Raw genomic sequence first — 24,275 nt, 5'->3', positions numbered from 1 at the left:
TCAAAGGTTTTCAACGATGGAGGTCTGAACGCTGAGCCCCCCACCGATCGCTAAGACGAGGAGAGAGAAGGACTCTCATAGCGCTGCAGGAGACGGACCCTATAGTCTATCTGCAGTGAGGAGAGAGAGCACGATACGAACACTTCTCTGCTGTCGTTCTACTGTTCATGGGGGTCTCAGTGCTCAGACACCCACCAATCAGACCCAGACCGATTAGAGCCCCCACAATCAGACCGCCACTAATTAGACCCCCCACCATTTAGACCCAGACCAATCAGACCTCCACTGATCATACCCCCACCGATCAGATCTCCACTGATCAAACCCCCCACGATCAGACCCCCACTGATCAAACCCCCCACAGTCAGACCCAGACCAATCAAACCACTACTGATTAGAACCCCACCAATTAGACCCAGACCAATTAGACCTCTACGATCAAACCCCCCACAATCAGACCCAAACCGATTAGAGCCCCCACAATCAGACCGCCACTAATTAGATCCCCACCATTCAGACCGATCAGACCTCCATTGATCATACCCCCACCAATCAGATCTCTACTGATCAAACTCCCCCCACGATCAAACCCCCCACAATCAGACCCAGACCGATCAAACCACCACTGATCAGACCCCCACCGATCAGAGATGATTGTTCATGTGGTTGTATAGAAGGAAAAAAAAAATGATGCTAAAAAAAAAAAAACACAAAAACCGCATATGGCCTGAAAAAAACCCAGGAGTGTTTTCCATGGTGTTTTTTCAGCGAGCAGAAAACACCCAAGTAAATTCAGAACTATCTGCTATGCTGCAATAAATAGCGGCTGCGATGAAGAATTACATGATCGCTATATTCAGACTTAAACCGCGGCACCACCGCACTGTCTGAATACACTACAATCCAATGTGAACACAACACGCGGCACTACTGTATGATTTGAGGGGATGGCTGCAGGTCGGGAGGGGCGTGGTTTAGAAGGACTGGGCTGTGGCCTAGGAGGGACTGTGGGTGTGGCTAGGTGAGAGGCTGGCAGTGCGCAGGCGCGCGCGCTGCATTGTGGGATAGTGCGGCCCAGTCAGCTCCTTGTAGTAGTTTCATGGCGGCGGCTCCGTTGTCAGCGCTGTGACCGGCCGCCCCCTCCCGCCGGGGACCCCGACAGACTCGTCCTCAGATTACTAATCCTGTGTGTTCCTCTGTTTTTTTTGTTTTGTTTCCGTATTTAATGTGTTAAAGCAGGAGGCTCGGAAAATGACTTCCACCACAGACGTGATCCAGGTGACGAACGTGTCCCCGAGCGCCAGCACCGAGCAGATGAAAACCCTCTTCGGGTTCCTGGGCAAAATCGACGACCTGAGGCTCTTCCCGCCAGAGTAAGTAACGTGAGCGCAGCGCCGAGCGGATGAGGGGAGAACATGGCGAGGGACAAAATGGCGGCCGGCAGATTTACCACACAGGCTGGGGCGATGCTGAGCGGGTACCGGGCGGGCGGCTGCCCCCTCCCTGAGGTAAATCCCGCTCTCCGTGGTATTCTGGGTGACCACTGGAGGGTTTTCTGGTATTTGTAGTCCCTTAGTTGTGGCCATTGCTGATACGTTTTCCTGGACGAACCCTGATAGGATTTTTCTTTGGAAATGTAATTTTGTTTAGGCAGAAATGGCACTTTTTTAGAAATTTGTGGCAAACACCTTGCAGCACTATGTGGCGCTCAGTTCACAGCCTTGGCCGATTCGGCTGACAATACGCTGTGTATGGGGGGTCACCTCGGTGGAGGCCCCACTCCTGGTTTTGTCTCAGTCACTGATGGAAATCTCTGACCAAACACGGACCGTGTGAATAAGGGCTCATGCACACGGACGTGCCCGTAAACAGCAGCTCTGCAATATACGGGCCTCGGCGGTCCCCAATGCACGGAATGGCTGACTAACAGTCATGTGCATGAGGCCTAAGGCTACTCTCTCACTTGTGGCAGAGGATTCCGTAAATCCGGACGCAAACGAATGCAGATCCGTCTGACAAATGCATTGCAAAGCCGCATCCGTCTTTCTTGTTGTCATCCGGAAAAATGGATCCGGTATTCCCCCCCCCCCCCCCCCAACATTTTTAAAAGTCTGCGCATGTGCGGACTGGAAGAACGAATGCGGCATTCCAGCAAGCGTTCAGTATTTTTGGCCGGAGAGATAACTGCAGCATGCTGCGGTATTTTCTCCGGCCCAAAAAAAATACGTAAGAAGAACTGAACTGATGCATCCTGAACGGATTGCTCTCCGTTCAGAATACATTAAGATAAAACTGATCAGTTCTTTTTTCCGGTACTAAGCCCCGAGGACGGAACTCAATGCTGGAAAAGTTCAACGCAAGTGTGAACGTAGCCTAAGGCTAAATGCCCACGATCAGGATTGCGTGCGGAAAATCCGCACCATCGGTCATGTACATTGTAATCTATGAGAATTTGAAATTCTCAATGCTGATTTATTTATTTATTTTTTTGTACGGATTTCGGCTTGCGTTGCGGATTCTAACATTTTTATTTTTCCTGACCGGATTTTCTTCATTCACTTAGTAAAATCCGCACCAATTGATGCGGATTTTCTGCACCTGAATCCTGGACGTGTGCATGTACCTTTTAGTATTGTGATCCTGGAGGAGCCCTTTTCACGGCTACAGTCTTGTCAGCAAGTAATTAACACTCGTGTGTTATGGGTACAGACAAATTACTTACACGGTTTGTGGGACGGGTTTATCTGCCGGGTGTTTTTTTTCCCCCCTTAGTTGGTGCGGAGTTTCCCACATGGAGTAATCAGAGTGTTTTCTTAGGCTGCCAGTACACATTAAAGAGCACCCGTCCCCTCTCCTGACATGTCTGTTGTAGTAACGACCTGAATTTCCATATAATAATGATTTTGGAGCATTTATTCTTAGGACTGTTGTACCAGTCCTTTGTTATTTCTACGAGACGTTATGAATGAATTGTCAGCAGCTTGCAGTAAAGGTACAGATGGGTGTTACCAGTTGAGGTGTGTCCCTGCAGTCTGACAAGGGCAGCACTGATTGGACAGTCAGACATACCCGCTACTGGTAACACCCAGCAGTACCCTTTACTGCAGGTTGCTGGCAATTTGTAAACTTCTGGCAGGAATAATACAGGAATGACACAACATAGTGATGAGAACAGATGCTCTAGAATTATTACATGGGGAATGCAAATTGTTAGGGTACTTTCACACTTGCGTTTTTCTTTTCCGGCATAGAGTTCCGTCACAGGGGCTCTATACCGGAAAATAACTGATCAGGCATATCCCCATGCATTCTGAATGGAGAGTAATCCATTCAGTTTGCATCAGGATGTCTTCAGTTCAGTCGTTTTGACTGATCAGGCAAAAGAGAAAACCGTAGCATGCTACGGGTTTATCTCCGGCGAAAAAAACTGAAGACTTGCCTGAATGCCGGATCCGGCATTTTTTTCCATAGGAATGTATTAGTGCCGGATCCGGCATTCAAAATGCCGGATCCGTTTTTCCGGTCTGCGCATGCGCAGACCTTTAAAAATGAAAAAAAAAAAAAAAAAAAACGGATCCGTTTTGCCTGATGACACCGGAAAAACGGATCCGGTATTGCAATGCATTTTTCTGACTGATCAGGCATTTTTCTGACTGATCAGGATCCTGATCAGTCTGAAAAATGCCTGATCAGTCAGAAAAAATGACATCCGTTTGCATACAATTTGCCTGATCAGGCAGTCAGTTCAGGCAACGGAACTGCCTGCCGGAATCAAGCAACGCAAGTGTGAAAGTACCCTTACTAAAACTCATGTTAGGAGAGGACAGGTCCTCTTTAAATATCTGACTCGTCCTTCCACGGCTGAGCATGCGTGTGTCCTGTATGGGGAGAGGAAACAGATTTAATGGAGAACAAAAGAATGGGTCAGTTGAAATCTAACATTGTTATAGGGAGTGTCCAGAGGCCCCTCACTGTGTGTGTGTGTGGCCACTTTTAAAGGTTTCCATTTATTGATGGCCTGACCTCCAAATAGGTAATCAGTATGAGATTGGTGGGGGGTACTGATGAACTGTTTTTGGCAGGTGCTGGTAACGCCACCACGGACGTATCCAGAAACAGAAAGCTGTATCCACTGTAATGGCCGTGCTAGGTTACAGCAGCTAAGATCCCGGTCGGGTGAATGTAACCTGGCACGGCCACTACAGCTTTCTGCTTCCCTGTATGACTACAGTGGCATATATTGTACAAGGACTTCCCAGTACATTACCGTGTGGAATCGTTGTGTCCTTGGTAACAGTAGTAATGTATTAACCCATCGTTGTGTCCTCAATCCACAGATGTCTCGTACTGTGTGTTCTGCCAACATGTAAGCCGGGCAGCCTTCCATTGTGACTGGGCACTGGCAGTGGTTCTTCATGTACTAGATTGATGCAATGTCACATAGATACATGTGCTGCCATACATGTGGCATTTGTGGTATCTCAATTCTATACAATTATTAGGTGTGTGTATAAGCTGTGCCTGGGAAATGCAGTGCAATCTGCGGGCGCATGTCACCGAGCAGGAGGAGCTGCACAGATTGCTATATAGTTTTGTAGGTAAAAACTGGAAATGTTATACTTTTAAATCTCTCCTCTTTCTGAGCTCAACAGTCGTTGGTTCGGCTGTTTTCAGTTATTTATAGCATTCCTTGTGTGTATATGGATGGATGTCAGTCGCTGATAGGACAGCCCCATGTACAACAAATCAGAAAAGCAGAAACCTGGGGGTTGTCCTGGATTAGAAAAACGTGTCTGTCTTCCAAAAGAAAGCACCGCCACTGTCCATGGGTTATGTCTGGGGTTGCAGCCCAACTCCGCTGGAGTCACTGGGGCAAAGCTGCAATATTGAACACAGAGGTGATGCTGTTTTTGGAAGAAGACAGCCATGTTTTTCTAATCCTGGGCAACCCCATTAGTGTAAAAGTCAGACGTTTTCCTGAACCTTTCCCTCAAAATGATCTGCTCAGCTCCTTCTTCCCTGTAACATGCTGTCGGCAGACTGCCTTCTGTGGCGACAGGTTAAAGGGGTATTGGCTCCACCACCTGGACCTCTGAGAATTTCAGTTGGAGCCCTCCGGTTATGTCTTATTCTGGAATAGTCCTATAAGTTGAAGCTATAGGCGCTGAATTTGTTTTGGTCACAATGTAAGCTGTCAGTATGACGGGAGGTACAGTGTTGGCGAATAGAGGGCTTCTGTGCCAGTCAGGCAGTCTGTTCCAGCAATGCCCGTGCCTGCTGTTCACTGCTGCCAAGCCTGCAACGTCGATTTATAAGATTTATTGTGTTAAAGAAGCTTCAGTCAGAACTCGTGCTGACAGCCTTTCTTTAATATTCTGCATGTGCCTCAGCGCACGTGGATTCTTAGATATTCAGCGCTTTTCTTTTTCTTATTACTGTAGATTGTAATAACTTTCCCGCAAAGTGAAGTGTTTGTCATGATGCAAAGTAGATGTGTGTGAAATGGCGAGATTGTGCAACAACCCATGTGTTCATCAACCTAGATGTTAATGTCTTCGCCGACTATTCACACAAACAGGATTTAAAACATTTGATTGGTGGGAAGTTGTTTTGGTGCAGTGTCACCTGGATCCTGGGGTTTGACCACAGAGGCTTTGTGTGCCCTTCAACCTTACAAATAGTGTGTATGGCACAGTCGCTGCTCTGTAGGTCTGTCCTGTCAATCTAGAACTGTCTCTGGTGTGCTTTCTCATGAACATTTTCCTTTTGAAATGCCCTGTGTGGTTTGTGAGGTGCGAGTCTGTGCCGGAAGGTGAGTAATGTGCCACAGATCGCCCTGTTATTGGGAGCGGATGCCTCGTGTGTTACATCCAAAGTGCCTCTTTTCTTTTTAACTCCCCTCTGACAGACTGCTATGATCATGCATTCACCTTGGTTTTTCCTTTTCCTTTTTTAGTGATTCTCCTTTGCCTGTAACATCTCGTGTCTGTTTTGTAAAGTTCCATGATCCAGACTCTGCCGTGGTCGCTCAGCACTTGACCAACACAGTGTTCGTGGACAGAGCGTTGATCGTGGTGCCATACGCAGAAGGTTAGTACACTGCTCGCTTATTTATCTTGCTACACAAAAGAGGTAGAGGGATGTCTTTTCTAATTTCTGAGTGAGCTCAGTCTGCATGCTTCAGCCTCTGTGTTGTTACTGGTGATCCCTGGTATACCATGAGCGATGTAACTCCCACTAGTCAAATTCTATATTCATACTCATGTTTTTTGCTGTATATTCCTTCATTGCAGTCCTGTAGAGATCCCTGCTTAATATGCCCAGTCTGCAGTGACAAGAAGCAGATGGGTTGGGTGTACCACGGATCAGTAGTGGTGTATGTGTAAGTCTGTGACTCTTCAAGGTGCAGAATGGGCAATAGGGCATTTAATTCTCCTCTCTCCCTTTCAATTTTTTTTTGCATCCTTTTATTCCTCACAGTATTTGCAAAATAATAAACTCTCTTCTCTGTTATTTGTGTGTGTGATTTTTGTAGTGGAGAAGGCATTTGCAAAGCCCTTCCTGATGGCAGAAAAAACTGGGTCCTCTTCTGCTTCAGGGGATTGTAGACATTAACTAGACGCCAGCAAGCACTCGCGTCCCCAAGTGTTTTTCATGGTGTAACTACTCGTTACTGACGTGCTCTTTCTTTACACCTACATGTATGGCTTTATGTTTTGGTATTTTTTTGTTTTATTATTGGGCATGTTAGTTTAGATGTTTTTCTCTGTATCTCACATGATTGGGGGAATTGTTCTCCTTTGACTTGTTCAGTTTTCTTTGCAGCGGAGGCACTTTTAGTAGCCTGAATAGGTATCACTGTGATCATGTGGACTATTATTTTTTGGGGGGGGGGGGATGTTGACATTTTAGATGTTTTATTAGCATTACATTTCTACATTAGATTAGTCAGTCATGGCTTTGAGTACATAAAGTGCGTCCATGGGTGAGGAGGGCAGAAATCTAGTTGTATGTATACCCTCCATGGAATATAGCGGCACTTGTGGTTGAGATGCGTGACAATAATGTCAGCTCTAAACTCATTCACACAGTGGTATTTATTGCTCCATATTCATGTATATATTAGTTTTCTTTCTTCAGGGTTTCTCCCTTTGGTTGGGATTCTTGCTTTGTATTTTAATTGGGGGGTTTGGAGACGGGAATAAGTACAGCTATGTGAATGAGCTGTTGGTGCTTGACGCCCCTTTTGAAGGTTTACGCTACCTTTTAAAGATCAGTGGGGGCCTGACTTCTGGGACCCCCAATGATCCTGAGAATGAATTAGCGCACTCACATTTTAAGATTTCCCTGCACAGCAGCGAACTGTCCAGCCCTGTTGACTTGAATGGAGCCAAGCGGTGCTAAACCATTGCTGTGGCCTCTTCATTCTCAGGATTGGCGTGGATCTCAGAGGTTAGACTTCCCTCCATAAGATGGTAATACTTTTAGTGGGTGATGCCATATGCAACCTACTGATCTTTTGTTAATTTGAGCAGGTTTTATACCAGCTCCTCCTTACTACACCTTCTCTATAGATGCAGTACTTGGCTCAAATTGTAGAATATAGTTAAAATGAAACTTAAAATGACATATAATGGAGGAGTGGGGAAAACACTTCTAAAAGGCTTCTAACAGCTGGAAGAGAACCTGAAACTAGCAAATACATTCTGTCCGTGTAGTTTTTATACCCACCAAGAAAAGATCATGAGATCATATACGGTTTGGAAATTTTCTCATATGGTGTTTTTGCTGTAGTGGAAAAAAAAAGGACTTGGACATAAATCCATCAGCTGTTCTTCCACTGCTCCAGGTTCATAAATGTATTTAATATATGTATTCTCAGTGTATAGGTAAATTATATCTTGTGGATATAGGAAAATACAATGTATAAATATTGCATTATGTGTTTGTATCAACTGAAAATGTGGAGAAAAATCATGAGACATCTTTCACATCCCAGTTGGAAACAAATTTTACCAGTGGATTTCAGTTCATGGTTAGTAAGCACCATGTAAAGGTAATATTACAAAATCCTCCGATTCTGAAATCCACATCCGTCTTTGTCATATTAGACGGAGGTTTGACTCTCAGGTTTCATGGAAAGAATGGAAGTGGAGAACACTGAAATGTGCCCTTGGCCCTTTTGAGCACACGTTAAAATAGAAACTCCATAAATGTAATCCTTACTGGCCACGTGTTATGCGCAGGGTTAAGATACTGTCACTGAAATGATTGCTGACATCAGGTATGACAGCCGAGCAGCATAGTCCCCCAGATCTGCAATGTAATCCTGCCAACCCGTGCATACATAGTCTTTATTTCTCTAAAGAAAGGTTGAAACAAGACAAATAAATGCATTTCCTTTAGTAATGGCAATCGGTGCTGCATATATTTTTATGATTATTACGGTTATTACTGGACTATTCAGACCTAGAGATGAGCGAGTCCATCAGCTGGCTGATACAATGCATTTTGCATACAATGGACAGACCAATTCACAAGGCAAATGAATTCACTCATCTCTGTTCAGACCACTGGGTATTTGCTCACTTAATGTGTTAGGCTGTGTTCACATATGTGCGGTGAACTCCAGCAGTCTGTTCCGGCGGAGTAAAAGACTGCTGGAATTCACTGTATCTGGCATATATGCTGGACAAAAAAATCCTGCACATAGCACTTATTGTCAGACCAAAAGCCAACATATGCAGCAAATTGGCCAGATCCCTTTACAGTGACTGGGGATCCAGCAGGGCACAGCGGTATCCAGCTATGCCAGATACAGTGAGCTGCAGCAGTTTGTTCCTCTGCCACAGCAGACTGCCAGAGTTCACAGCATAGATGTCAGCCCAGCCTTACAATTCACCATTGTGTTAATTAAGCTTCTAGTATAACTCGGTGGTCTCCAACCAGTAGTTGCACAGCTAAAGGCCCTTTTACAGGGGCCGATAATCTGCCTGTAAATCGGGGTAGTTTGATGCTATAGCAAGCTGATTCAGCGCTCATTTAGTGCACCTAAACAGGGCAATCTTGATATTGTATGGGAAGAAACACTAGTACAAATTTTTGCTTGTCGGCTGATTGCTGGTCATGTTAAATAAGTCAGTGATCGGGAGCAAACTTTTGTGCAAACATCGGCCTGTGTAAAAGGGCTTTGACTCCCGGCATGCTCTGAATGGCTGGGGTTCTTAGGAAATGCTTGTAGTTGTAGTGTTGCCACAAGTTGGAGAGCACTGATGACTCCAGTCTCTAAGCCGTGTTCTAACTTTGCTGTAGCTGCTTGCGGATGAAACTCCAACCACCCATGGCAGCCAGTGGTCGCACAGCTTTGAAGGTAAAGGTCAATTCACGCGTCCATATGTGTTTTGCGGATCTGCAAAACACGTACACTGGCAATGTGCGTTCCGCATTTTGTGGACCGCACATTGCCGGCACTCTCAGAAAATGCCTTTTCATGTCCGCAATAGGGCATGTTCTATTTTTTTTTTTTTTTGTGGATCCCCCAAATGCCGATGTTTTTACAGCACATTCCGGCCCCATTGAAAATGAATGGTGGTTCCGCACCTGTTCCGAAAAATTGCGGATGTGTGAATGGACCCCCAAAGGGTGCGAAGTGTTTTCCCTAATGGAAACCGAACAGATCCCATTGTAGTTGAGGGGCTCTGATAGGTTCCGTTCATGTCAGTTATGTGCCGAATCTGGCACTTAGCTGAAAAGAAGAACGGAAAATAGCGGTGATGTGAACAAAGCCTAACTATTAGCTTTAAAATTGTGCTCCCAGTGTTCACCGTGAGTGGGTGGAGTCTCTGCCCTTCGCGGCTGACACAACGTTGGATCTCAGCGCAGCTCTGCCATATTCACTCTCATTTGGTGTGTTGCTTGGAGGGGTGGGACTCGATGTAGCAGCTGTGGGTTTGCTGGGCAGTTTTCTGTAGGCGTACTGGTTAATGTTTGTTTCTTTTGTCTGTTTCTTTTTTGTTTCTTTTCATTTCAACATATCCACGCAGTATTTCATGGTTCTAACAAAGCGGCAGTGTAAAAATATAGACCATGACGCATGAAAAATACCTGGTGAGGGTCCTCATTGCTTTTTAATTTAAATTTTTTATTTTTATTTAAAATTGTTTTAAATCTAAACTGGATAATCCAGTGCATGATTTGTTAGATGCTGTCTCGATAAGAGCCTCCTATATTCCTATATTTTATTTTATTTTTCTATTTCTTCTGACCAATTTGGTTTACCCCGGCCATATGCATGATGGCCCCGTGAGTTCTACCATAGGCATATGCAATGTTTGAGACGTCTAGAGGCCACACAGTTCTCCAACTCCCTCCCCCTTCCTCCGAAATCGGCTCTCTGCCGCTTGCAGTGTAATATCTATTTGCTTAACATCTACAGCTCACAGCTTAGGAGGAAGGAACCATGATCTTTATTTAACAGTGGTTTTTCTTTTTTGTTGTTGTGTTTTACAGTTCTTTTCCCTGGTTCAGCCTGAACTATTTACCAGGCCCTGCTGAAAATACCACTCAACCGTTTTCTTCTCCAGCTTGTCCAGTTTCTCTTAAGTGCCCTGTACATGTTGTATGTTTTATGCTGACATGCACTTTGTTAAGCCAAGACAGATTACTGGTATTTGCAAATCTATAGTTACAATGTAGTTTTTTTGTTTGGTTTACTCTTTTGATTTCTTTCATTTCTTTGATTTGCTCACGATCTGATTTTTATTTAATTTTTTTTGGGTTGGAGCTTTGGACTGACAAATCCTTTTTTCTTAAGAATAGCTGTAGTGTAGCTTTCACGGACGCTCCTGGTAAATAAAAAAATAAATAAAGTATCAGTCTTCTCTAAAAAGGAGGAAACCATTTTGTTGTCTGAATTTAAGGGTTATTCCCATCTGGCACATTGATGTCATATTGCTAGAGATGCAATCGGTGCGCCTGCCAAGTCTAAATCCCGTTCCCATCTTCAGAACGGGACCCCCGAAGTCCATGCGCAGCCACACTCTGTTTACCGCAATGGGAGTTCTGAAAATAGCTGAGCACTAGCTGACTATTTACAGTAGTCCCGTAGCAGTGAATAAGGAAGAGGCCAGTGCGTGCGTGCGTGCGTGCGTGGCATGCTCTCCATGCACTGCCATGGGACTGCCGAATATAGCTGAGCGCGCTTTTCGAAACTCCCATGGCTATGAAAGAGTATACCGCGCATGCACAATGCTCTCTTGACTTCAGAGTCCCTCTGCTCTCTAGATGGTGGGAAGTGGGACCTGCCCCTATCTGACATAAATGACATGTCCTAGTGATATGCCATCAGTATCCCAGGTAGGCCAACCCTTTTAATATACCTCATTGCAACTTAAAGGAGTAATCTATTTTTTTTATTTTTTAATACAGCCGAAATTGGGTCTGAATGCCAAACATGGGGCAGCTCCTTAGTGGAGGAGGCATTTCATTGTCTACTTCCCACCCTTAAAGGCTTGTCCATACAAGCTACTTTCTGTGACTGTCTGGCCTGCTTGCATGTGTTTAGTCCATGCAGAGCATCCTGTACCTGTATATGCAGATAGTGTCTGCATACAGTCCTGCCCGGACTCTCACCTTTTTATGATTTTTTTATTTTTATTTTTTAATGTACACATACAGAGCTTGTATTAATACCATTGATCTTGGCTGTACTCAATAGTCCACTAGTAGACAGCCGCCTAGCAGCCCACGCAAAAGAGTTAACTTTCTCTTAACATGGTTGTCCCATGAGGAGAACCCTTGTCCATGTGTCCTACTGGACCTCTTAGCCAAGGTGGCTCTGATAGACTAGGGTCCTCCATGTATTACCATGACAGGCCTTCTTCCTATCAGTCACTTCCCCTGGTATAATGGGCTATTTGTTGGGTGTCTATCCAGGCTCACAGTGAGTGTTAGAGGGTTTGTTTTCAGTGATTAGACAATCCTCTGACAGAAATCTTTTACAATGGTTTAACTTTAACGTAATGACTATTAGCAAGTAATCAAAACAAGAAGGTATCCAAGGCACCAAACCTCCCCCCCCCCCCCCCACACACACACACACACACACACAAAATATCCAGATACATACATTTTGGCTGCAATGGGCAGAATTGGAGGCTCATTGCGGCTCAGATGTCACTGCTGCTGTTTTTGTTAAAATATTGGGTGGAACTTTGCAGATTATTGGTAAGTTAGAGGTCCATTGTATTCACCTCATTTACATCAAACTATGGAACATTGTTTGCTATTTGATCAGAATATGTACAGTAATTAATGCCACGTGACTTAAAGGTGTTGTCTGCAAAATTAACTGCTGGGGGGAAAAAATTACCCACCTGTTAAATACCTTGCCACTCCGGAGATCCCCACTGGTCTTCATGTTCTTTGGGGCAATGACGTACCCTATGCCCAGTAAAAGGGGTTTTCTGGGATTTTAATATGGATGACCTATCCTCAGGATAGGTTGTCAATATCAGATTGGTGGGGGTCTGACACCCTCACCGATCAGCAGTTTGAAGAAAAGGCGGCGTGCTTTGCAAGTGCTGCTTTCTCTGCATTGTTTACCTGTTCGCCATCAACAGCGCAGCGGTGATCAGTGTAATTACAAGCCGCCGTATTCACTTCAGTGGGGACGGCTCCTTCCTATTCAAATGTATAATGCAGAGCTGTCCCATAGAAGTGAATGGGACGGCTTGTAATTACACTGATCACTGCAGCAATGTCAACGGCGAGCAGGTAAACGAAGAGAAGGCATCGCTCGTATGGCACAAGGCTTTCTCTTCAACCAGCTGATGGGTGGGGGGTGTCGGACCCCTGCTGATCTGATATTGATGACCTGGAAAACCCATTTAACATCTGCAGCCAATCATTGGTGTCAGCAGTCGCATGCCATACATGCAGGCATCCATGCTGAGGCCATTGATCATTGCTCCAGGAAAATCAGTCTAGTTTGGAGCATCTGCACTGGAGGGCTTATCTTATAACATTCTCTGCAACACCCAGACAGCCCCTTTAAGGCACCAGCGAGTTGATATCGGCAGTTCAGGCAGCATAAATGGTTGCCTTCATTTGGGGAAGACTTGTAGATTTGAACGGGCTACAGTACATTGTGGCGTTCTCCAGTCTTTGCTCTAGGCGCCGCTGCTCAGGTAAGGAAAAGTGCTGACAACTGGCCGTATCCTAAACTCTCAGACACTTCTTCCACACCTCATTACAACCTCTTACTTAGACACCACTCTATGGGTAGGTATGCTAAAAGAGTTAGTGAACTGTTCCATATGATTAACTCCTAAATCAACTTTTTTTTTGTCTTGTGTATCTTGATTTTCTGTGTGCTTTATAGTGAAGCAGCCGACACGAGTCGTTGTTCATTAAACAGCTTTTGAAAGTTGAGAGCACTCCCCCGGAGAGCCGACTGTGCTTGCTTACGTTTGGTTCATGAATTAAAAATCGAGTACAGGTGATGAAATCTTGGCAGTGTTAACACAAAAAAAAGTGTGTATTGTGCAGTATCTATTTTCTTAATCTAGAATCTCTTAACCGTATGTAGAAAAAAAAAATTCAAGTCAAATGATTTCTCTGCATTTTAATGGTAAACAGTAGAGCTTAGAATGTGGCAGTCAGATAAAGTGTTTCAGCAAGTTCAAGTGGTGGATCAGAGGCAGTTTTTCTGGGTGTTCGTTTTATTTTATTGAATTTTCTATTTGTTTATGTATTTTGTGGGTGTGTGTGTTTTTTTTTTTTGTTTTTTTTTTTGTTTTTTTATTCTTTTTGATGCAGTCCCTAATGCAGATTTGTTTTTTCTATAGGAATAATTCCTGATGAGGCTAAAGCCCTGACACTTGTGGCCCCAGCAAATGCAGTCACAGGTCTGCTTCCTGGCGGTGGACTTCTGCCTACTCCCAATCCACTGGGTCAGGTGAGTGCAAAAATCATGCTTTGCCAAATCGAGACTACACTTTATTTATTCTGTGTTGGTTTAATTTAGTCTGTAATATCAATATCCTTGCAGCATGTATTTTGTTATTGTTAATCTTTTTAAAGTGGTATTCTCTTATAAAGTCTACAATACGCCATCATTTTTTTTTATCGATGGAAGTTTGACCTGGGAGCCCCAGCATTGCTGAGAATGAAGGGAACGCAGTACTGATTTAGTGCTGCATCTCCTTCTAGAGCAGCTCTACAGGCAATTGCAGAATGGCCACATTTACTTGAGTGGAGAGTTGTTCTGCACCATGACCTCTTCATTTTCAGAATAAGTTTGGTTCCCATCTCTCTATAAAATGCAAATACCTGCTCTGAGTCATTTGTCAGTCTATACATTCCGTGATGTGCAGCATTCACATGTAAGTGTCAAAATGCCATTATGGGAGGCCACAGGATGCAGAGACTGACAGGGAATTGGTTATTTGAGCATTATTTGGCTCTTTGTTTGTTTTGATCATGTTGAGCATTTGGACTAATATCTTAAAGAGGTTCTGCACTTTGTTTAAAATGATGATCTAACCTCTGGATAGATCATAAGCATCTGATCGGCGGAGGTCAGATACCCAGGACTCCAGCAGCGTCGCGGCCTTCTCACTGTTTACCGCAGGCCCAGTGACGTCACGACTAGTATCACTGGCCTGGACTAAACTCCATTGAAGTAAACAGAGCTTAGCCACACCCAGGCCAGTTGATACTAGTCGTGACGTCACTGGGCCTGCGATAAACAGTGAGAAGGCCACGGTGCTATTGCCAGCGACACTGCCGATCAGCTGTTTGAGAAGGCAGCATCGCTGGCAATAGCACTGTGGCCTTCTCACTGTTTATCGCAGGCCCAGTGACGTCACGACTAGTATCAACTGGCCTGGGTGTGGCTAAGCTCTGTTTACTTCAATGGAGTTTAGTCCAGGCCAGTGATACTAGTCGTGACGTCACTGGGCCTGCGGTAAATAGTGAGAAGGCCGCGACGCTGCTGGAGCGCCACTGCCTTCTTAAACAGCTGATCGGCAGGTGTCCTGGGTATCTGACCTCCGCCGATCAGATGCTTATGCTCTATCCAGAGGATAGATAATCATTTTAAACAAAGTGCAGAACCCCTTTAAGGGGTTAACATCTTTTGAATAACTTTCTACATCTCCTAATATGTATGCTGTTTGCATATCAATAGATTGGTGCTGTACCGCTCTCTGCTCTGGGAGCTCCTACACTGGATCCTACACTTGCAGCTCTTACTCTTCCTGGCGCCAACCTAAACTCCCAGGTATCAAACAATTGACTGTTTGTAGATAATTAATCCTTTTACCTTTTGTATAGAAACATATTCAGGTCACTTTTTTTTTTTTAACTTGTAAGAACTGACTTTAACCCCTTCCCGACCCGTGCAGAGCCTTTAAAGATGTTGCCCACGGGGGAGCAATTGGTTCACTGTGGTAGCATCAGTACCTCTGAAGGATCTGAGGCTACCACAGCAATAGTTTTCACGGAGACCTACCTGTGGCAGGACTCCGTAGACACGTAATGGAGCTCCCACAGTCTATAGGAGAAGTGATCAGTTGATCACTTGTTAGGGGGACATAAAGGAAAAGGGGGGGGGGGGGGGGGTTTAAAAACGACTACAATGGAAACAGATTTTTAAAAATCTAAATTGCTTGGCCGCTTTTTCGTCGCTTTACCTTCCCCCAAAAAATTGACTAAAAGTGATCAAAAAGTCACACTCCAAAATGGTATCAATAAAACGTACAGATCGCCCAGAAAAAAGTGAGTTCTCCTATCTCTAGACAAACCACAGGGAGGGAGCAGAGAGTGCAGGAAGAGCGGAATCTGCAGAGTGGTGGAAATAAAAATAAAAAAATTTTATTATTTTTTTATTTTATTTTTTTTATAAATAAAAATGACTTTTTTTTTTTTTTTTTTTTTTACAAATTTTACCAGTGTCATGAAGTACAATATGTGACGAAAAAACTCTCAGAATGGCCTGGATAAGTCAAAGCATTTTAAAGTTATCAGCACTTAAAGTGACACTGGTCAGATTTGCAAAAAATGGCCTGGTCCTTAAGGTGAAATAAGGCTGTGTCCTTAAGGGGTTAAAGGAATCCAGCGTATTGCCTTTTGCAACTTGTTGTCAAATCCCAAGTACTGTGATGGGGGTGTATTCATCCTATTTGAGAAATCTCCTGCCACATCAGAACATGAGATTTGCGCCAGCATGCACTGCCGAATCTTGCAGATGTGCAGTATTAAGTCATTGTAAGGCGACTTTCACAATTGCGCTTTCCCTTTCCGCTATTGGGATCCGTCATAGGATCTCAATAGTGGGGGAAAACGCTTCAGTTTTGTCCCCATTCATTGTCAAAACTGAACGAAATGGAATGTATCAGAATGTATTCCACTCCATGCAAGCAGCGTTTTTCTGTCCGCTCTGTGGTGCGGACCAAAACTGATCAATCATGACACACCATGTAAGTCAATGGTGGCGCATCCGTTTTCTTGGACACAAAAGAAAACTGATCCGTCTTGGCTATTTTAGAGATAATACAACCGGATCCGTTCAGAACGGATGCAGACTGTTGTATTATTATGACGGAAGCATTTTTGCTGATCCACAGCGGATCCAGCAAAAACGCTGGTGTGAAAGTAGTCTAAGTAATGGAATTGTCGTCCACAATTGCAATTTAAAGGGTACAAACAGCTGAAAGGGTACAAAAGTTATGTTTTAAGATTCCCACGCCTCCAATTTCTACAAACAGCTGAGGTTTCATCACTGCGTCTTCCACAATCACTAAAGCCTCATGCAGACATCCGTGGAACACGGTCCGTGAGATATCGGACTGGCATTGCAGGAGCGAACAGTCATTGGTTGCTATGACAGCGTGCGCTTTGTGCCGACACAGTACAGTAATGCACTCGTATGATCTATTCGAGTTTATTACTGTACAGCAGCAGTGGCACAAAGCGCACGCCGTCATAGCAACCAATGACGCCGTGCGCTACTGCAATTCCACTCCTGTATCTCACGGACAGTGTTCCACGGACGTCTGCATGAGACTTTATACATGGCTATCTTCTCTAACTAGGTGGGGCATTGAAATAATGGGGAAGATGACTGACCTGAGCTCTAATTTTATGCTTTCTAAACTTTCATCCATTTCATGAATTGAATATTTTCTCTTCTCTTTAGTCTCTTGCAGCAGACCAGTTATTAAAACTTATGAGCACCGTTGATCCTAAGTAAGTAATATTCTAGATTTCTAAATAACACTAAGTACTTGCATTCCTGAGCTGTTTCGACTGAGCAGTAACCTTGATTTTTTTTTTTTTTTTTTTTTTTTTTTTTTTTTTTTTTTTTTTTTCTCTCTAGACTGAATCATGTAACGGCCGGGCTGGTGTCCCCAAGTCTAAAATCTGATGCTTCTAACAAAGATATTGAAGAAGCCATGAAGAGGGTTCGGGAAGCCCAGTCTTTGATTTCTGCTGCCATTGAACCTGGTGAGTTGCTTCTTGATCACATTTTTCATTCTAATGATTTGTACATTTACTGACCTTTTGACTTTAACATCTTCTTTTTTTTTTTTTTTTTTTCACTTTTTAGATAAGAAGGATGAAAAATCAAAAAAACGTTCAAGGACACGTTCCCATTCCAGGAGAAGGAGGACACCCTCATCCTCCAGGCACAGGTGAGAAATATCACTTAATGTAGTTGTCTGATTTATAAGACAATTCCTCCAGTGCACCACCCATTAGGTCCCTGATGCATTATGTTTATGTAATTGTTCTTTACACTTGTAAATCTTTGAACTTTCTAAATACAGACCTGCCTTCTATCTTTACTGTACACAAACGTAGCATTGTTATAGGATGCTTGCTATATATGGCTTATAGTCCTTCTTACAGCTATGGGCTTAGTTAGGTGGACGTGATGGCCACTATGTTCATAGTAGCCGTCCTCTCCCTGACTATCTCCCTAGGTGTTTTTACTGCCATGACAATAGGTTCCAACAGATTACCTAAATGTACATTTGACATTTGTGGTCAGCTTTCATTTCATATTGGCTTCTTGTAATTTTTTTTCTTTAAAGACGTTCAAGAAGTAGGTCAAGAAGAAGATCTCATTCAAAGTCTAGAAGCAGACGGCGGTCTAAGAGCCCAAGAAGAAGGCGCTCCCACTCAAGGGACAGAAGCCGCCGCACTCGATCTAAATCCAGGTAATATTGTCATTTTCACTTGTGCAAATTCGCCAATACTGTTGAGTGAACTTGCGTTTTTAAGCTCGGCGTTTAAAGTTCAGGTTATTGATGAATCCCGTTATGGATTCTGCTACCACAGACCATAACTTAAGGTCCATGGTAGTGGAATCCATAACTGGATTCTTCGATGACCCGAACTTAATACACAAGTTCGCTCAACACCTACTCGGCAAGATCAGTGCAAAATCTAATTCTGAATTTACTGCTTGTAGAGATAAAAAGCGAGAAGAGAAAGAGAAAAAACGATCCAAAACCCCACCCAAGAGCTACAGCACAAGCAGGCGGTCCCGGAGTGCAAGCAGGTACAGTGTTGTTAGCACAGACTTCATTCATTCATTGAGCTATTCTTATCCATCACTGCACAGCTGGATCATTCTGTGCCTTTTTCTATAATACTACCCTCTTGTAGGTTTTACATTTATTTGTATTTTTTATTTATTTTTTGCTTTCCTTTCAAGGGACAGGAGGCGCAGGAAGAGTCGTAGTGCATCTCGATCCCCTAAAAAAATGAGATCACCAAAAAGGAAAGCATCTCGCACCCCGTCGCCTAGAAGGTAATTATATTTTTACCAGGAAAAGTACTACTGAATCCTGCTGCTTTACTGTGTTATATTTGTAGCAGTAACCCAACTTTTTTTTTTTTTTTTTTTTTTTTTTAACATGGAGAAACTCTTGCTACTTCATCATAGCTGTACAGGTTACAGCTTATTCTCTAGTAATCTGGGAGGTTGTAAATGGGTTGCCATTTACCGCGGGTCTACACTGCCCGATTATCAGGAAGAAACATTACTACAAACACTCTTGATAATCGGCCTTTGTAAAGGTGCTTCATGTTACCAGATGAATGAGTTTGTCCGAGTGAATTCATCTTTCATGCAGACACGTCAGTCATCTTCTCTGGGCAGTAAATTGTGCTGTGTGAACAGAACTCTGCTGCCCATAAATAGTGTATTGCAATAGCCATCGCTGCCCCCCTATATAGTGAAGGTTAACGCTGCATGTAAATGCAGCACTTCACCTCCACTGGCGAGCAGGCAGTCATCATAAAGGAACGAACAATTCCCAATTTGTCGCCCGCCTAACTCCGTCTTTATACCAGTTGAGACTGCCCCCTCCTTCCCCTGCTAATCTGATATTGATCAGTATTAAGGATAGGTCATCAATAAGGAACTCCTTGAAGGCCTTTTTAGTGAAATGGACAAGTTTTGGAAAGAAATAAAAGTGGTCTTTAAAATGATTTTTGCAGGGGAATGTTTTTTTTTTTTTAATGTGAAGACTTACTGATAGTGGTGCACTTTACACTGTGTCACAATCTTAATAGACAAATTTACTATTCTGGTGTATGGACCTTTTAATAGATTTAAAGTATCGTTTTGTAGTATTTATACTATTCTGTCCGTGCACCATATTGCCTAGTTTACACCACAAATGTTGGTGTGTATAGGCCATGCCCCCTTTTCCACGAAGCCACGCCCCCTGTTCGGACAAGGCTTAAAAAGCTTTGAAAACGTGGTGCAAAGCATACACGGCAGTTTTGGTGCCAAAAAACTGGTGCATTTGCAATAGTCTGCCCCTATATTTTATTGATTGAATAGTTTTGTTATGTCTGTGGACTGTCTGCGGCTCTGTCTTGGGCGATCTCGGCTTAGGTGCTTGTGTATCTGTTGCGTAATCCCTCCCTTGATGGTCAGAAGCAGCCTCTATTTGTTGGCTTTGAACTGACTGGTAAATTTGCATTTTAGACATAAAAAAGAAAAGAAGAAGGACAAAGATAGAGAAAAGAACAGAGATGAAAGAGAAAGATCTTCCAGTAAAAAGAAGAAAAGCAAAGACAAAGAGAAGGAACGAGAGCGAAGATCAGAAAGCGAAAAAGATGTGAAAGTAAGTTTGACAGAAAACTCTTAGTCTTGTGCTCCAAGTGACTGTATGGTATCATCTGCTTGTCCCTGGCCCCAAGATTTACCTGCCTGTTCCTTCTATGTAATAAAGCAGGTGACACGAGACTACGATGAAGAGGAGCAGGGTTACGACAGTGAGAAGGACAAGGGAGAAGATTATATGGTGACAGAGGCCAGCCCCCCGCTAGATGAGGAGGCCATAATAGAGAGGGCGAGTGGTGAATCCGCAAAGGACTCCAAAGTGAACGGTGACGATCATCATGAGGAAGATATGGATATGAGTGATTGAGCGCTTCCCCCTCCCCCAGTGCTCCTTCCTATGTAACTTTTTTTTTTCTTTTTTTCATTTTCTATTTAAAAATGTTCTAATTTGGTCGTCTGCAGCACAGAACTTATTGGTGAATGTAAAACTACAGAAGTCATTAGATTTGTACTGAAGGGTCTGTCTGAAACATTGACGTGGATAACCTGTCTTGTGTGGTTTTAAAGAGAAACTGTAAAAATAAATCTACCCCAATTCTTTAATGTGACGCAACTTAACAAATATGTTGCATGCGTCTTACACCTCGCATGTTGTATAATTTTGCTATTTAGATGCCCAGTTTCCTCGTGTGCTAGACTGCAAATAGTTCATCATATCCAGAACGTGGCTGTCCACAACTAATGGTCTTCTGTGCGCTCAGCGGGAAATTTAAACTCCTCCTAACGTAGGTAGATCGCTAGCCGTCGTACAGCACCATTCTGTGGGCTTTCTTTATGCTTCAGTAAAGATGTAACTGACTTGGATTTTTTGTTTTGTTTTTTCCCTTTCCAAGACTGTGATGATCTGTTAAAGGGGTTTCCTATCATAGACTTGAATGTAATATTGACTGCATGTAAATCATTGGTCGGTTCCGACTGCTGGGGCCAGCAGTAAACTTGAGAAGGAAAGTGGCTGCTCAAGACCGAGATGACTGGGCGAGTGTTACTCTGTCCATATGTCCCAGTGACTGCAGATGTGTGGCTGCAACTCATCAGGGGCCCCCATTCTTAGGGTTGGATGGAGGCCTCAACAGTCAGACCCCCTAAAATGGATTTTGTGGGATTGAATATTGATAAGTTGTCCTCAGGCTGGGTCTCCAATATCTGATCAATGGGGGGCTGCCTCTTGATACTGTGCTAAGCACTGCACCTTACGTTGTAAAGTGGCTGTTCTTGGTATTGCAGCTCAGTCAGAGTTGCAGAAAGGTCATGGACTGAGGCCTCACCGATGCATATTAGCACCTATCCTCAGGATAAGTCATCAATATCCTGATGTCCCAGATAACCCCGTTAATCACTGACTTCATATACAGTTAAAATGGCATTAAAGGGGTTCTACAGTTTGTTTTAACTGATGATCTATCCTCATCGGTATCTGACCGGCGCGGGTCCGACACCCGGGACCCCCGCCGATCAGCTGTTTGAGAAGGCAGCGGCGCCACGGCCTTCTCACTGTTTACTGCTGGCCCAGTGACGTCACGACTAGTATCAACTGGCCTGGGCGGGGCTAAGCTCTGTTCACTTGAATGGAGCTTAGCCCCACCCAGGCTAGTTGATACTAGTCGTGACGTCAATTGGGCCAGCAGTAAACTGTGAGAAGGCCGCGGCGCCACTGCCTTCTCAAATAGCTGATCGGCGGGGGTCCCGGGTGTTGAACCCCTGCCGGTCAGATGCTGATGATCTATCCAGAGGATAGATCATCAGTTAAAACAAAGTGCAGAACCCCTTTAAAGTCTACGGTGGGAGAACCCTTTGAGGATCCTGTTTTTACTTTGTGACTTTCAGATGATTTTCCTAGAGGCAGCAATCTAGCTGTTGTGAAATGACTACTCCCCAGCAGCTGCAGGCTGTCAGAGTATGCTGGGAGTTGTAGTTTAAGTGCGCTAGGGTTATAATGGAGTTTTCGGGTTGCATTGTGTTTTTTTTATGCTTGCATCTGAATGTTCACCTGCAGCTGGTTTTGCTTTTTGTAAATTGAAACATAGTGCATTTTAATTGGATGTTTGTATACTTTTCAGATTATTTTTTTTCTTTCTCCTATCAGACCTCAACATGCATTTTTGTGTTCACCCCCTGGTGCCGTAGTGAGTCCATTCTGTTGTACGCTGAGTAGTTGGTGCATTTTATTTTCCAACCTTTCAAGGCTTCATTTTCGTTAATTCTCACTGACGCGTAGGTTCCAATCTGTGCCATCTCGATGTACAGTTCCTGAAATTTTGTTTTACAAAAAACTTTGATAATAAAATCTATTAACAGAAATAGTTTGGTTATCCGTTTTTATTCTGAAGATGATCTGACTGTCGTCATGCTAACCCCCTCTAAGGTCACACACAGAACTTTCTAGACAAATCCAAGTTTATTCCTAATACCACAGCATAAATTACCAAAATAAGATTTAAAATGTCACGTGAATGAGGCCAAAGTCAACGTTCATCTGTAATCCAGTCCAGGTGGAGTTCAGGCCTAATTTTAATACTTTCTGTAAATTATTATACATTGCTGGGAGTGAACACATTGAGAGAGATCTTTACATAACCTGCAGCTGTAGGGACTGATGGCAAGTTTCCTTCAAATGGCTATTTGCAGAGTGGTCATTGTAAAGCAGTTTTTCCCCTTCACCCTCCATTATGACACCTTGACCATATGATGATCCTTATCCAACCAGGCAGGGACATAAGCTTAAATAGGGCCCGTTTCCTCTGCGTCTTCTTGCCTCAGGCAGAGAGAGAAGTATCAGCATGGCTGCACTGCGGCCTATAGGGGGACTACCTTGGGCAAGTGGTTCTCGTTCACTGAGTGCCAGTGGAGGGGGATGAACTGCAGAGATTGGAAACTGAGTCCCTCTGGGCCGCTTACTGGCTGCCTGAGACTCTCCGCTCTAGTGGGTGATGTCACTAGCAGTATATCAGATTGCCTGCGGTTTGGGCGGGCAGAGTCTGGTGACATCGTCACCGCGATGCTACATTGATTGGCCAGAATCGGGCGTGAGTTTGAGGAAGTCGTCCTCTGACCCCGATAGAGCATAGTCTTTAAGGGAGAATGGAATAGGCCCAACAAGAGGGTTTATGTTTCAATTTTTTTAAGAGAAAATATCCTTTTTCAGAAACAGATTGTGCCCCCTGGAACAAAGCGCCTAAAATAGACGTGGCTGTTTCAAAAGTAACTAAAAGGTCTCGTCTTCCTTATGAAGACACAGGCTCACTTAGGGATCTCTTAGAAAAAAAAAACAGGTGATTAAAAGGTGCCTGGGAAGCTTCTACATCATCCTTCAGACCCTCTATGGCCTTGACTTGTACAGCTCCTCGTTCCTTAGTTGTTTGGCTTTCTGAGCTAGATGATCAGATTAAAAACAAATGCACTAGGAAGGAAATCCTGGCAGGGTTTCCCACCATTAAGAAGGCAGCTGATTTTTTTTTTTTAGCAGACGCTTCGGCAGACTCCATAAGGATCCATTCACATGTCCGCATCCGTTCCGCAATTTTGTGTAACAGGTGCGGACGCATTCATTTTTAATGGGGCAGGAATGTGCTGTCCACATTTGCGAATCCCCACTTCCGTTCCGCAAAAAAATAGAACATGTCCTATTCTTGACCAACTGCGGATAAGAAAAGGCATTTTCTATGAGAGTGCCGGCGATATGCGGTCCGCAAAATGCAGAGGAAAGAAGAAAAGTTTGCCAGTAGTTCATCTCATGAGGCGGAGATATGAATCCCTAGATATTGAATGCTCTTATGTGCACAGGTAAAGGGGGTTGATTTCTTTAGTTGGATGATGGAAGAGGGACAAGTGATGTTTAACGCTTCTGACTTGTTATAGTTAATTTTGAAGTTGGATTCGAAGCCGAATTCTTTTAAAATGTTTAGTAATTTTGGAAAGAATACCAGGGGGTTGGAGGTCATAATAAGTAGGTTATCTGCAAAGGCTGCAGTGAGATGGGTGTTGTTCCCGATTAGTAATTCCCTTAATGTGCGAGTCTTGTCTATTACTTTGTAGTAGGGTCTCCATGACTATTACGAATAATGCAGGGGATGGGGGCATCCTTGTTGGGTGCCAATAAGTATGAGAAAAGAGGGTGACGGGGTGCAGTTGA

General features: G+C 43.8%; 1 protein-coding gene across 6 annotated transcripts; it reads left to right on the top strand.

Moving 5' to 3' along the window:
* The first annotated feature begins 1,046 nt into the window (after positions 1-1,046).
* SRSF11 (serine and arginine rich splicing factor 11) lies at positions 1,047-21,528 on the top strand. 6 transcript variants are annotated; one of them, XM_044301069.1, is made up of 14 exons: positions 5,957-6,090; positions 10,044-10,107; positions 10,510-10,666; positions 13,382-13,498; positions 13,848-13,957; positions 15,191-15,283; positions 17,201-17,250; positions 17,381-17,508; positions 17,612-17,696; positions 18,099-18,224; positions 18,479-18,568; positions 18,725-18,820; positions 20,009-20,147; positions 20,256-21,528. In XM_044301069.1, the coding sequence occupies exons 7-14, from the start codon at positions 17,231-17,233 to the stop codon at positions 20,451-20,453; spliced, it is 882 nt and encodes a 293-aa protein (XP_044157004.1). In that variant the 5' UTR covers positions 5,957-6,090; positions 10,044-10,107; positions 10,510-10,666; positions 13,382-13,498; positions 13,848-13,957; positions 15,191-15,283; positions 17,201-17,230; the 3' UTR covers positions 20,454-21,528. The 6 variants fall into 6 exon arrangements, with proteins under 6 accessions (XP_044157002.1, XP_044157001.1, XP_044157004.1 ...); XM_044301067.1 differs by lacking the exons at positions 10,044-10,107; positions 10,510-10,666; positions 13,382-13,498 and adding an exon at positions 1,047-1,373 and having other exon boundaries at positions 18,731-18,820; XM_044301066.1 differs by lacking the exons at positions 10,044-10,107; positions 10,510-10,666; positions 13,382-13,498 and adding an exon at positions 1,047-1,373.
* The last annotated feature ends 2,747 nt before the right edge of the window (positions 21,529-24,275 follow it).

The sequence above is a fragment of the Bufo gargarizans genome, chromosome 7, assembly GCF_014858855.1.
Source record: "Bufo gargarizans isolate SCDJY-AF-19 chromosome 7, ASM1485885v1, whole genome shotgun sequence".
Taxonomy (NCBI): Eukaryota; Metazoa; Chordata; class Amphibia; order Anura; family Bufonidae; genus Bufo; species Bufo gargarizans.
This window is presented reverse-complemented; position numbering and strand designations above follow the sequence as displayed.